The 15,608-nt window shown below is 42.3% G+C and overlaps 1 protein-coding gene across 3 annotated transcripts in view; it reads right to left on the bottom strand.

The window, feature by feature from the left end:
* Positions 1-2,962: 2,962 nt before the first annotated feature.
* Positions 2,963-15,608, bottom strand: part of LOC117443429 (NLR family CARD domain-containing protein 3-like) — a 39,846-nt gene continuing 27,200 nt past the window's right edge. For all 3 annotated transcript variants that reach the window (XM_034079415.2, XM_034079416.2, XM_034079417.2), the window contains 3 exons: positions 15,158-15,304; positions 3,683-3,732; positions 2,963-3,594 (listed from right to left, as the gene is read on the bottom strand). In XM_034079415.2, the coding sequence (XP_033935306.1) occupies positions 3,050-3,594; positions 3,683-3,732; positions 15,158-15,304 (742 nt within the window). In that variant the 3' untranslated portion in view covers positions 2,963-3,049. The remainder of the gene's footprint in view (positions 3,595-3,682; positions 3,733-15,157; positions 15,305-15,608) is intronic.

The following is a 15,608-nucleotide window of genomic DNA, read 5'->3' as shown; positions in this document are numbered from 1 at the left end:
AGGAGCGTCCTCACAGGTGGCTGGAGATAAAACCATTCAAACATTCAACACATCAATTTGAGAGAGCTTGCCAGGGGAGAAACCCCGCTCTCTCGCTTTCTCCCTCTCAGTCAGTGCTTTTATGCTACACACAGGGACACACACAAAAAACCCAAAGGCACGACTCATACCCATATATGTAGGAAAGGTCATGGCCTCTGGTGAGCTGGACATGTCCAGACATATTCTCCTATGCTATGGCCTACACACATGTTGGGGCTTCAGTACTTTGCCATTGAGTCAGGGGCCTCCTGTGCACACCCAACTGTGAGTGACACACCATTGTAGCGGCCAAAATCATATAGAAGTAAAACAAATAATTAACTTAAATAATACAGCCGCTGAGGCACGAGTTAGCAGATCTTACGCAGGGCAATGATCCAGGTCCAGAAAAGATTCTCCGTTGTGCATTTATTATGATCCAATATCGTTGACAATGAACAGGTTTCCTATGGTTGGTTCCTTAAGCCTTTCCTCTGGCTTTCCTTTCTTGTGGTTGGAAAACCCTGGTAAAAACCTTGCCGTGAAAGCGGACTTGTTTTTTTTAAGTTCTTTTTGTGGATTTTTGGAATGCCCGCGTTAGAAGTGGAGTATTGGATTTCACTTTAAAAGACACACCGGGCCCTGGACGGACTTCAACAACGGAACAGGAGCATGGGCGGTATGTGAACATTATCTCAGTGGCTGTAAGGAAAACGGCCTCACTGTTGGAGTGCTGGAGTCATTGTTTCGCCGCATATCAGGGGCGGTTCTAGGGGGGGCCCCCCTAACACTGACCTCTGACCCCCCTGTGGCCCCCCTAACAATGAAAAGTTATTTATTTATTTTTTTAAATGTATATTTTCTGGTACTCGGTTTGCTGTAATGTGAGATTGTGCAGACACCCTTATGTAAAGTAGATGTACCTGTTCATTGCCTTTATTTTTATATAAATATGGTGTTAGTGCAAACATTGCACGATAACTTAAGCTGAAGCTAACCGTAATAACTATAAGATCTATCTGAAATAAATAAGTGTACTGAAACAAATACCAATAACTGGATTGCATTGTTTTCTTATGCGCAATTACTTCATGCTGTCTAGTTCTCTTTTTCGGCCTGCATGTATTGTGCCCCCTTCAGAAAATAACTGGCCCCCCAGTGGCCCCCCCAGTCAAATTAGTCTAGAATCATCAATACATCAACAGTGCAATGTGAAAAGCACACAGAGAGTGAGGAGCAGGACATAGATCACAAAGAGGAGACCAGCTCCAAGACATCACAGCCTCATACACATCAGACTGAAACACAGGATGAGGAAGTCGAATCCGACCTCCAGATAGACAGAGTGAACAGTGATGGAGACACAGAGGAGCCTCCGTATGAAGACGATTTGGATGACGGGGCGAGTGGAAAAGGCCCAGAAAAGAATTTCCAACAGGAGATATGTTCTTCATTGCAAATACAAGTGGACCCTGGATGAGGGGCAGGACGGACGCACACTGATTGGTCAGCTCTGCGAGCCCCAAATGAAGACCAGTGTCCTGGAGAGACCGGTTTGAAGATCCGCCTGCTCCTGGATGCAGCAGCGTAGCATCACGAACATTTATTATTTCTGTTTCTCTAGACTATCTTTCTTTCTCTCCATTTATTTTCCAGGAAGCTGTTGCCTGAAAACTGTGCAGATGATTATTATATGGTTAGGATACAGATAGAGTATAGCTCCATTTATATATCTTTAAGTAATTGTGTGTTTACACAGGTCTCAATTAGGGGCCGGAGTGTTGGAGCTATATGTCTCTTTATATTACTTAATAGTTTAACATTTATTCTCTTGCTGTTTATAGTGTTTATTGTAAATGTATTCTTAGTTAGTGTCATAAGTTAAAGTAGTTTCTATGCTTTTATTTTGAAGGCATGCTTTGGGCACTGGGTGATCAGAGCATCTGGTGTAATTGTATATATTGGAGACAGGTGGAGGTGGGAGCCAGAGCACTCGTAGCAAAGGGTGTTTCAAGCCACACAAAGGAACGGCTTCAGGAAGAGAGAGACAGGAAACATTTTTTCAAGGGAGACCTGCAGCAGTAGGTTCCACAAGAAGACATAAAAACATAAACAACAGAACAACAAAAGGACATCATACAGCAAAATGTACAGGGATTACAATTTACATATCTAACCACATGTACAGGTACCAAAGCCTTGTCTGGACTTGGATGATCATTGCCCTGCGTAAGATCCGCTAACTAGTGCCTCAGCGGTGTTGTAGTTCTATAGGATTTTGGCCGCTACACCCTTAGTGAAACTATAAAAGGCCTTAAACTCAATTGAACAAACCACTTGTGTTTTGTATATACTGTGATTATGGAACAACATAAAATATAATGCATTTTCATTGTGGGTTATACAAGAATATATTTGATTATATTAACTTTCGTTTTAATTATGCAACTTAATATGGAGACCTCAACACTTCTTAAAAAGTGATGACCAAAGCGAGCATTGAAATGAAAGCTCTGAGCCGCTCAGACTCCGCTGTGTAGGGCCACGTTATATTTTACATATTCACAGGGAAGCCGGTCATTGAGCTCAAATGCATGCACGCTGTGGTTTGCACTTTATGTTCACGTTTGCACTTTAGACGTTATTATACATTAGTTTGTAGACATCATACATTATATTCTGCAGAAGTGGTTGAACTCGTCACGATGACCTGTTCTCAACGAGCCTCAGGAACCCTTTGCTGCTGCCATTCAAACTGAAGTGATGTCACGTGTTCACAAACTACAGGTGGTGGGAAGACTTTTGGATAAATGTAGGTTTTCCTGCAGTTTCAGAATAAAAGCCTCCGTGTGGAAATAAATCAGAATGGACTTCCTGTTGTTCTTCAACCTCTTTCTGAGTTCCATCTTTGCAAATACTGACTTTTATTTAAGAGTTTTTTCTTAAAATCTTACATTTCTGTAATTCCTGACTTCTTTTTGAGAAACTTTTATTTTCTGAAATCTCAACATTTAGATGTAGTGCGGGGTCACTCCTGCAGAGCACACAGAGACACTGAGGAACCAGACCAGAACCCAAACCCAGCATAGAGAGGTTCAGTGAAGGTGGTTCTGAGGGTGTGGAGGTGGATCAGCCTGTCTCCAGAGGAGACTCTGTAGAAGGAGAGAGAGCCAGCAGGATGATCCAGATACACTGCTACTCTACGAGAGGAAGAGGAGGAGGAGGAGATGAGTGTTTCTCTCTTATTGTGCCTGACAGAGTAACTAACACCAGCAGAGCACTCCAGACTCCAGGACTGATCATTCCCTCCAAACCCACAGTCCTCACTGTCTCCTCTCCTCCTGATTCCTCTGTAAGTCACTGATATAGAAACCCCTCCTCTCCACTCGACCTCCCAGTAACAGCGACCAGTCAGAGCTTCTCTGCACATCAGCTGAGGACAGGAATAGTCAAACCTCTCTGGATGATCAGGATATCTCTGCTCCTCACTCACATATATCACCTTCCTGTTGTTGTCAGACAGTTTGAGGTTTCTGTTCACTGTGTTTGAGTCCAGTGTGAGTCCACAGGAATCTGATGAGAGACACAGCAGGTATTAAAGGTTATTAAAGTACCTGTGATGTCCCAGTGTGAAGATGTTCCTGATTAAAAACACACTTACACTTCCTGAGACCTCCTGGCCTCAACCAGCGGACTGCAGCAGGCTCCAGGCTGAGAGCAGAAGGGGGTCAGTTAGTCTTTAAAGGATCTGATATGTCCACCTCAGTCTGCCTCCAGAAACATCTACAAACACTGAGGTGTCTCTTTCATGATGTCTATATCTCCTCTCCAGGTGTTGATCAGGTGGGGGCATGCTTCCTGTGTGCATCAGGAAATATGGGTTTCTCTTTGGTTCACTGCGCGCTTCATATTTATCTTTTCTCTTGATTCCTGATTCCTGAATCTCTTTTATACTTTTCAGTTTGTTTTGTTGTGTAAGCCTGAATTTACAGCTGGGGGGGGGCTGCTGATATAATGATGATTATTCGTATTGTCCATCTATGACACGCCGCAGCAATAGACTAGAGCAGAAAATACATCACATAACGTTAGCATTTCGAAAATGTTAGCGTGGCTTAATAATAGTGCGAAAAGACAGCGGTTGTCGCCGGACAAGGATTCCCTCTCTCCTTCCCTGCTGGAAGGTGGTGAGTGTACTCAGGGACGAAGAGTCATTTAACCAGCCGCCAGTAGGAGTCAGGCTTTACTTTCTTTTATATCCATAAAGAAAAATGTAATCTGTTTACAGTTGTTTCATATGGATGTTGAGAGGTATCCATATATCTCTTCATGTTGCTCTCAAAGTGCACCAGATGCATCTAACTTCAATATTTCAAAAAAATATTCCCGGGTGAGCTTGCCCCCGGACCCTCCTAGAGGGTGTCAGGTCAATCAATCAATCAATGTTTATTTATATAGCCCAATATCACAAATGTTACATTTGTCTCAGTGGACTTCACAGTTTGTACAGAATATCAGTATGACAATACGACACCCTCTGTCCTTAGACCCTCTGTCCTTAGACCCTCTGTCCTCAGACTAGGGCTGCACGATATTGAAATGTTTTTACATTGCAGTTTTTTGTTCCCCTGCGATATATATTGCGGTTTTTTTAACCTCTTAAGCCCCAAAGTCCCGGCGGGTCCTTTACTTTTGTTTTCACGACACTGTGTCTCAGGCAGAGATGGGGTCGTTACTAAAAAAAAGTAATATATTACATATTACATATTACTTTAAAAAAAAGTAATATATTACACTACTTCGTTACTATCTACATAAAGTAATTCGTTACTTTACTCGTTACTTTACTCGCAGGGCCGGCCCGCCCCTCCCTACAGGCAGATCACGCAGACTGCTAAAGTTTCAAATGTTCTCTTTAGTTCAGTTTCCATTGTCGCATAAGACTGATCCAGATCCTGAATGTTTTCCTATCTGACCGTGGCTGTCCTCTGTCTCCTGCTATCTGACCGTGGCTGTCCTCTGTCTCCTGCTATCTGACCGTGGCTGTCCTCTGTCTCCTGCTATCTGACCGTGGCTGTCCTCTGTCTCCTGCTATCTGACCGTGGCTGTCCTCTGTCTCCTGCTATCTGACCGTGGCTGTCCTCTGTCTCCTGCTATCTGACCGTGGCTGTCCTCTGTCTCCTGCTATCTGTATATTTTGCGCAGTCTATCTCTGCTCACGCTGTTGCGTCAGCGTGTTTTCCTGCGTGTTGGCCATGTGTTGCACTGGAGCCAGACTTCAGCCGAGCACGTACGAACTGCGCATGCGTGAGTGGCAATAACTCTCCTTACCAGCAGGCGGCGGTAGTGTGTATTCGTCATTCAAAAGAAACAACAACCGGAAAACAGAGAAGAAGAACTACGTGTGTGTGTGTGTGTGTGTGTGTGTGTGTGTGTGTGTGTGATATAAATAAACAACAGCTATGTGCGTTAGCTTCACCTAGCATGTGTTCTTTGCAGGTGTTTGTTGAGGTTTGATTATGACTGATTTTAGAAAGTAACGAAGTAACGCGTGTCGGGGCGATGTTAGTAACTGTAGTGTGATTACTGGATTATAAAAGTAGCGCGTTACACTACTCCGTTACCGACAAAGTAATATTATTACAGTAACGCGTTACTTTGTAACGCGTTACACCCAACTCTGGTCTCAGGGAATCTTAATATTTAAGAACCTATTAATGTGTTATACCAGATTAACGGGAATAATCTCAGCTAACTGACGATATAAACCATTTTTACCAAAAGAAAACACAAGTCTCATAAGAAGCATCTAAATGACCCCTGAGCGAAAAATGCTAACGGACTTTGGCACAGAACTCAAGATAAAATATACCCTTATTACTTATCGTAGCTGCACATACAAGATATCCGATTAAAGCTGAGACTCCACAGATTATCTAGGTATATAGTATCATCACTGAGTGATCCGAACTCGTGACAGGGGAAGCAAACACAGACATCACAACACGTACCTTTACGGAGCTTCTAGGGGAGATCGTCTCACCGTAGCTGTCAATCTGATCAAAAGACGTGTTCAATGGCATTAAAACGAGAAAAAACGCGGCTGAATCGGTTAATCCATAGGTTTTTAACGTCTCTGTATAAAAAAATTATTTTATTTATAATCCATAATTCCATTTTTATGTAAAAATCGCAGAGCAAAAGTTAGCTGCTAATGGTAGCCACCAGAGTGGCTGCTGCTTCCGGTCTTGGCTATGCGACAGTCTATCACACACACATTACCAAATAAGGAGTGAGAGTGACGCGTAGCCAAAACCGGAAGCTGCATACATACGTCTTTTGATCAGATTGACAGCTACTGTGAGACAATCTCCCGTAAAAGCTCCGTAAAAGGTACGTGTTGTGATGTCTGTGTTTGCTTCCCCTGTCGCAAGATCGGATCGCTTAGATACTATACTTAAATAATCTGTGGAGTCTCATCTTTAATCGGATATATTGTATGTGCAGTTTCGATAAGTAATAAGGGTATCTTTATTTTGAATTCTGTGCTAAAGTACGTTAGCATTTTTTTTTTTTAAATGAATAAAACCGCACGTCCCTGCGGTGTGAATATCGCGGTTATCGCCATGACACGGTTTATCGTTCAGCCCTACCTCAGACCCTCACATCGTACAAGGAAACACTTCCAGAGAAAACCCACAGTTTAAAGGGAACATGGGAGAAAACCTCAGGGAGAGCAACAGAGGAGGGACCCCTCTCCCAGGACGGACAGACGTGCAATAGATGCCGTGTGTAAATCGAAAAAATAATACATTTGCAACATAGGTAGTAGGGCTGTGCATCTTCACTGGTCTCACGATTCGATTCGATTACGATTATCCTGTCAACGATTCGATTCGGTTCGATATCCCGGTGCATCCCGGTGCATCTCGATTCATACCAATGCGTTGCATCCTCAATTTTCTAGATTACTGCACATGGCTTATTTTTCATCAATGCATACATGCAGTCAATACATATGAACTCTCTTTTTATTATTTAGAAAGTGCTTCAGAAATCAATAACATAAATGTCTTGACATTCATTTATAAACCAGAATAAATGAATTGTATAGGTCTAGCCTCCGTGTGTGAAGTTGTTCCATCCTCAAAAACAAAAAGCTAATGCTTCTGCAGTCGAGCTGCAGCTTCTAGCCACGGCCTTCTGTTAAGAAAGGACACTGAATGTCCTGAATGAGGCATCACACACAGGACGTGAGTCTGAACACAGCAGACAACAGGAGTATTTACAACAGCATATACAAACTAAAATACTGCATGTGGGTGCACACTTACATTCTCTGTTTTACTGTTACATAAATCCAATGAATGAAAGATAAAATTAGCTTCATTATATCTCAGTGATTAAGTGAATAATAAAGTTTCTATCGGGTCACTATCAGCATGTCACTCATTATTTTCAGGGAGGGGCGGGGCTTGGAGGAACGGAGAGGAGGACGGTGATCGCGGAAGCTTTTTTCCTCCTGCCTTCACAAACTTTACACACGTATATATCATCTGAAAATTGCTAGAGGACATTCATACTCTGCAATCCAAGACTTAATTAAATCCACCAAAAACCTGACATGATTGTAACGCGATTATTTTTGAAAAACATAAATCCCTGTCTGTGTCTCTGAGCCGCAGCGACACGGAGTGATTCAGAGCGGGTCCTTCTGCTGTGGGTTCTGGACTGGTGTTCTTGTGTTGGTGGATAAAGCAGACTGCTCCGTGTTCGGTGTTGCTGTGCCGCTGTCACGTATGTTCCCTGATCTCTGCGTCACCGACCGATTTGATATTAAAGTGACAGAAAAAACGTTATAGTAAAGCCGCGGCCGGAAAATCAGGAAGCAACGTTACTACTCTATAACCGATTATCTTCCGTCACTGCATCGAGACCGAATCGTCCACGTCCGCATCGCAATGCATCGTAGAAACGATTATTTTCAACACCCCTAATAGGTAGACCAAATGTTTGGAAATGCATGTGTCTATAATAGGAAGATGAATCAGGAGGTCCACTCCCGACTTATACAAATAGCACTTTACCACTGCACCCCCTCTAATCTCAGATGCACCCTGAGTTTAAGTACAGTGAGCCTTTCTCAAATATACAGTAAACAGACAAACACACCAGCATTACAGGATGTACTATGACTTTGAGCCAAATACTTGTTTTTGGGCTGTATAAATAAATTGACTTTGAAACAGTTGCTGATTTAGAGTACTGGCACCTTTTTTATTCCAATTCAAGCACTGGTTGGAAGACTTATAACCCTCGACCTGAAATAACTGCTTAGGTTCTTGGGAACAGAGGAGGGGTTCAGTCTGAGTGTCGCCCTGCTACGGTCGCCACGAACCAGAAGGCAACTGGAGTGCACCGATAGAGCGGTCAGTTCGCATACTCTCTTGGCAGAAGTCAAAGCAAGCAGCAAAGCTGTTTCTCTTTGCTTCTCTCTTTTTCTTTTAATGATAGCGCCTTCAGGGAGGAGAGCTCCAGAGGCTCAACGGTTCTGTAACCAAAGCCTCGAGCACCAATGGCAGTTCCCATTGCGGGGTGGAGACATGCACCACTGGGCGCTGTCTCCCGATCTCCTGCAAAAAACGCTTCATAAGCAGTTGGCTAAAGACTGGTCTGTCGCCAAATCCCTCATGACAGGACGAGATGGCTGCTGCATACACCTTGACTTTGGCATGAGCAAGCCCCTTGTAACACCAGTAGCTGTAAATAGGATAGAATAGAGCCCAATGTACCAGACAGCCTGCAAACTGCCTGAAGCAGGGACGTCTGTCTGTTCTCTGACAGAGTGGCACGTAGCCTGCCCTCTTTCTCGATGGAAGCGTACACCTCTGTATCGATGGGGGCGTACACCTCGCTCTTGATGGGGGCGTACCCCTCGCTCTCGATGGGGCGTACCTCTCGCTCTCGATGGGGCGTACACCTCTGTCTCGATGGGGGCGTACCCCTCACTCTCGATGGGGCGTACCCCTCACTCTCGATGGGGCGTACCCCTCGCTTTCGATGGGGCGTACACCTCGCTCTCGATGGGGTCTGCGTCAAGCCAAAATCCCCAGCTACCCCACCTGCTGGAGAGGTATTAGACTGCTCTTCTTACAATTGACCGCAAACCCCAACGTGTGTTAAATGTCTTTTTCAATGCACACACAAAAACATATCATTTTAGAAATGTAAAAAAGTTTCACAAATATATTTATGATCCACAGACAAATAGTTACGTCAAAAACATATTTGAGTGTTGTTACATTTATATAAAAAACGCTTTCTGTGTGAATCTCTCAGCATTTGAGGGGCCCAGACTCTCACCCCCCCGGTCTCCGCAAACCGCAGAGATGTTATGCTACGTTGCAAACGCATTAAACACACCCTCGAGGGGACACACGCATGTGATTGGCTTAAAATAAAGCAGACGTCTGATTGGCCGAAGACACTCGTCTCTTGAAAACATTTCTCAATAATCCAGAGATTCACACACAGAAAGCCTTTTTATATACATGTAACAACAGTCAAATATGTTTTTGATCGGAAATATATTTGTGAAACTCTTTTACATTTATGAAATGATAAGTTTGTGTGTGTGCATTCAAATATGTGTGTGGATGGAGAAATGTATATATAAATCCGGAATTACATTTGTGTTTCCTTCTGTGTGCATTTATTTATTTGTGAGACTGATCTGATACCATAGATGGCGCCCGCCTGTTACGTATTTCTGGCTATATGCGTAGTAGTAATGATGCTGTTTCAATCACATTAGTATGCATAAAAAGTGACAGGTGGACACGCCCCCAATTATGCAAATGAGCTAAGTCCGCCTCCCATTGGCCAATGAGCTAAGTCCCGCCTCCCATGTCCCGCCTCCCATTCTTTGATGTCAGATTGGCGTGAAAGGCCCCCCGGCGTGATTCTTTGTTGTATTGATTAAGATAGTTAAGGTATTTGACCCCTGACCCTGAGAGTGGAGTAATTAGACTGCAATTAGATTAGCCCCAGGCACCCCCTTTGTTGTATAGGTCTTTTGATGTATTGATTAAGATAGTTAAGGTATTTGACCCTTGCCCCCGAGAGTGGAGTAATTAGACTGCAATTAGATTAGCCCCAGGCACCCCCTTTGTTGTATAGGTCTTTTGATGTATTGATTAAGATAGTTAAGGTATTTGACCCTTGCCCCCGAGAGTGGAGTAATTAGACTGCAATTAGATTAGCCCCAGGCACCCCCTTTGTTGTATAGGTCTTTGATGTATTGATTAAGATAGATAAGGTATTTGACCCTTGCCCGAGAGTGGAGTAATTAGATTAGCCCCAGGCAGTCCCTTTGTTGTATAGTTATTTGATGTATTGAATAAGATAGTCTCTTGGACCCCTGCCCCTCAGAGCCCTTTGTTGTCTAATCTAATTAGCCTTTGATGTTTTCCCTTTACATCAGGGTGTATCTCAAAGTATCTTGGTAACATAAAATAACTAAAATATGTAAGTTTATCAGAAAAGAAAAAACCTTGTTTATCTGAACAAGTGTTGCATACACCAAAGTGTGTCTAAAAGTATCTTAGTAACACAAGAAAAAGAGAAGATAGCGTTGATGTTAACAAAAACTGGATTGTTCCACTGAAATAATAAATAAATAATTTCAAAAAGTGCTCTTAAAAAGAACAAATGTAATCAGATAAAAGTATTTTGTTAGACTATTAAGTCCACGATGGTTACATTTAACCCCTAACCCCTTTGTATTATATGTCTCTTTTCCTAATAAAGCCAGAGTCACCTGAATTAATTTTGTCTCCATACCTTGTATTTTAATTTTTTACATTTTGTAACAATCTTAAAACATTTGTAGAGAACAAACACTGTGGTTAAAATGAGTGTCTTTATGACGTCTCTCACACAGTTGGTATTTTTCACAAAATTCATTTTTAACACATCATCTTGATACAGAGATAACACATTTACACAAGACAACCCCGACATTCTTTTTACAAAGGTAGAATACACAATGTTTTTCTTTGAGGGGTCCTTAGTTTAAAATGATCTGGTGAGGAGGGTGTGACTTGTTATGTTGAGTGGGAGGCAGAGTCCTCTGTAAAGGTGAGATTTTTTTTCACCAGTATAATGTCCATCGATGTCTGACTCTGTTTAATAAGTTCTTTAAGCTTTGTAGCTTTTTCATTGAGGCTATTTCAGTGAAAAACAAGGCTGTTTTGAACATTTGGCAGATTTATGCTTAAATTCTCTGAGAAAGTTACTGAAAAGATACACTTTTGTGTATAAAAACGGACCACTAACATAAAGTACTCTGTTTGATGAGATTTCGTTAGGCTTCTGACTCTAAAAAGGCAAATTTTTTGATTTAAAGACTTTTTTTACAGACATTCGGCAGATGTATGTGTAAAGATTTAGTTAAGAATCTGTCTCTTAACCCACCATCCCCCGAGAGCCAAAACATACTCAACCCCCTGCAGCTCGTGTGTGTGTGTGTGTGTGTGTGTGTGTGTGTGTGTGTGTGTGTGTGTGTGTGTGTGTGTGTGTGTGTGTGTGTGTGTGTGTGTGTGTTAATTGTTCTTAAGGGTAGGGAACACTAACACTATCGCACAGATAGTGTTCTAAATCTGCCTACCTTCCCTGCACTTTTGTGTATAAAAGCTGAAAAAAGTAGATAATGAAGTACTTTGTTTTAGTAGATTTCGTTAACCCACTGACTCTTAATGTCAGTTTGTGATTTTGAGGCTATTTCAGTGAAAAACAAGGCTGTTTTGAACATTTGCCAGATTTATGCTTAAATTCTTTGAGAAAGTTACTGAAAATATACACTTTTGTGTATAAAAGAGGACCACTAACATAAAGTACTCTGTTTGATGAGATTTCGTTAGGCTTCTGACTCTAAAAAGGCAAGTTTTTTGATTTAAAGACTTTTTTTACAGACATTCGGCAGATTTATGTGTAAAAATTTAGTTAAGAATCTGTCTCTTAACCCACCATCCCCCGAGAGCCAAAACATACTCAACCCCCTACAGCAGCTCGGGTGTGAACTCCCATTCAGAATGTCAGTCACTGCGTAAAACTTTTTTAGTGACACAGATTTGTGTGTAATTCATTCACAAAGGAACTGTAAGATACACTTTAATGGATGCAAACCTATAGTTAATAAAAGTAATTATACATTAGTTCACAATCCTACAACTAAAGGAACTGTAAGATACACTTTTTATGTATGCAAAACTTGTCATTTTGGAGAAACCATCTCGAGTGAGCTATAATTTGAAAGTACACAAACGGGGGGGGGGGATATATCCCCCTTCCTTCAGACTTCCTTACAGAGCCCCTCCTCCAACACACATGACCAGAAAGAGGCTGTACTCTGAACCCATCCCCCGATGCTGCATTCGTTTCTTGACTGGCGCTTCAGACGGTTGACTTGGTAAGCTGAATTGTCTGTCTTTTTTTTATTTAGTATTGAGCATATCTCTATACACTGGCCATAGCCTCAGGAGGCTCATTTATACAGAGATTAACACCAGAGGCTTTCATCAATGTGAAATTACACATCACATCAAAGGGCAAACATCAAAGGCTAATTAGATTAGACAACAAAGGGCTCTGAGGGGCAGGGGTCAAAGAGACTATCTTATTCAATACATCAAATAACTATACAACAAAGGTACTGCCTGGGGCTAATCTAATTGCAGTCTAATTACTCCACTCTCGGGGGCAAGGGTCAAATACCGTAACTATATTAATCAATACATCAAAAGACCTATACAACAAAGGGGGTGCCTGGGGATAATCTAATTGCAGTCTAATTACTCCACTCTCGGGGGCAAGGGTCAAATACCTTAACTATCTTAATCAATACATCAAAATACCTATACAACAAAGGGGGTGCCTGGGGCTAATCTAATTGCAGTCTAATTACTCCACTCTCGGGGGCAAGGGTCAAATACCGTAACTATATTAATCAATACATCAAAAGACCTATACAACAAAGGGGGTGCCTGGGGATAATCTAATTGCAGTCTAATTACTCCACTCTCGGGGGCAAGGGTCAAACACCTTAACTATCTTAATCAATACATCAAAATACCTATACAACAAAGGGGGTGCCTGGGGCTAATCTGATTGCAGTCTAATTACTCCACTCTCGGGGGCAAGGGTCAAATACCTTAACTATCTTAATCAATACATCAAAAGACCTATACAACAAAGAGGGTGCCTGGGGCTAATCTGATTGCAGTCTAATTACTCCACTCTCAGGGTCAGGGGTCAAATACCTTAACTATCTTAATCAATACAACAAAGAATCACGCCGGGGGGGCTTTCACGCCAATCTGACATCAAAGAATGGGAGGCGGGACATGGGAGGCGGGACTTAGCTCATTGGCCAATGGGAGGCGGACTTAGCTCATTTGCATAATTGGGGGCGTGTCCATCTGTCACTTTTAATGCATACTAATGTGATTGAAACAGCATCATTACTACTACTAATATGTTTTTAGAAAGATGGTGATTCCACCGTGGAAACCATGGATGTAATGAAACGGGCAACATGTCCTACACGATGTTTGCTGCGCCTGTTTAACTCTGCTTTTTCTGTCCTCCCGTTATTCAGAAAGTCAAAGACCTTAACGTAACGCAGGTAAGGAGATTATGTTGTGCTTAGCATCAATAAAGTACTATCTTCTCTTATCTAATGTAATTACTGCTGAACCAACAGTAACGTGTTACAGACAAATGTAATCTGATTACTGTAACACGTTACTCTAGGGGTGTAACGGTTCACAGAAGTCACGGTTCGGTTCGTACCTCGGTTTGGGGGTCACGGTTCGGTACGGTTCGGTACAACAACAAAAAAGCAAAAAAAAGTCCCAAATGCATAATTCCAGGTTTGTTGTTATTTATGTTTGAACAGTAGTGCAAGTTTCAGTTTAAAAATAAAGAACTCTGACATTTTGAATAATTAACTGTATTAAACAGTTAAAAACAAACCATACACAGTACACTCAGGTGGCCATATTATCTATAATGGCTGATGTCAAACAAAAAGGTTTCATCAAGCTGTAAAACTAAAAAGGATGTCTTGAAAATATTACATCATAAATAATAAGAAAGTGTTTCAAGAGCGCAAAGTCGTTGAAAAACATATGCCAAAAGCTTCCGTTATTTATTTTTGGTCTCTCGGCTTTCATGTCTATTGGCTTCTTAAAAACAGCGGGGATCAGCTGTTGAACAGCTGTTGTCTTTTGCCGGGCTCCGGTGATTGGAAAATCTGGGTGATGCCTTCTGATATGATTTAGCACGTTTGGCGTGTGTTACCATTAGAACAACGCCGACACACCGTCCTCGTCCGATCCACCACTCGCACGGCACACCTCATCGTTATTGTAGTCCACAGGGAACCCAAAATGTTAGCTAGCTCCTGTGTGTTATCTGAACTCACCATACTAAGTGTTCTTCTTCTTGTATTTAGTTCGTTTTGTTGTTGTGTTTCTTCTTGTTCTTCATTTGTTGTTTAAGGGCGGCTGGCAAACAGCTTTTAGGCGCAATACCGCCCCCTGGATTATATATAGTGTAGTGGATACTGCCCTGAATGACAGACTTTTTTCCCATTCGTAAAAAAAAAAAGGCGTATTCGCCGTGTGACTGCATGTGCCGAACCGTGACGTCCGAACCGTGATGTCCGAACCGTGACGGTACCGGACGAATACGGATACCGTTACACCCCTACGTTACTCCCAACACTGAAACTTATAAATCAATATTTTCATTGCAGAGGAGGTTCTTCTGATTGGCCGTTTGCTAGGACTCAGAATAAAACATCTGGAAATGAATCAGTTTATTTAGTCATGATGTCACTTCCTGTGCTAAATCTGTGTGAACTTTGAAACCCCCCCACTCTGTTTCTGTTGGTGGTTCCACGATGAACATTGACCCACTGAGGGGGGGTCTCCTCTCAGTTGTGGAACATTTGTGTTTGATGCTTACAGCTGGCGGCAGACAGTGTGAAGAGTCAGGGTCTATCAGCTCTGGCTGTTTCAGGTCATAGGAGCCCGTTTCTACCTCCTCTATCAGACTGAGTGCCTCTCCATACCTGAGCGTGTCCAGTCCAGCAGACAGCAGCCTCCCCCCTGAGGCTCCTGGGTGATTGTAGCTCAGGTCCAGCTCTCTCAGATGGGAGGGGTTTAAAGCTGAGGCCAGAGCATCACAGCCTTCCTCTGTGATCAGACAGCCTGACAACCTGCAGACACACAAACAAGCCGTCAGATCATCTGAGGGTCTAGGACTGGAAGGAGGGGGGTGGCTTATTACGGCATCACCTCTGGGTCATCTCTACACCTAAAACTCCAGTCACTGCTTCACAGTTCAAATGGACAGCCATGGTAAGGGTCTTATTGATATGAACAGATCATAAAACAAAGGAATAGAGAATAATGTGAACAAAGACTAGAGAGAAACATGTGTTTTTCTTATATTGTACTTCTTAAATGTATATGTAAACATATATATAAATATATATGTATATAATATATATTAGGGCTGTC

Source organism: Pseudochaenichthys georgianus, unplaced genomic scaffold (assembly GCF_902827115.2).
Source record: "Pseudochaenichthys georgianus unplaced genomic scaffold, fPseGeo1.2 scaffold_610_arrow_ctg1, whole genome shotgun sequence".
Lineage (NCBI taxonomy): Eukaryota > Metazoa > Chordata > Actinopteri > Perciformes > Channichthyidae > Pseudochaenichthys > Pseudochaenichthys georgianus.
The sequence above is the reverse complement of the archived record's forward strand: the minus strand, read 5'-3'. Positions and strand labels throughout refer to the sequence as shown.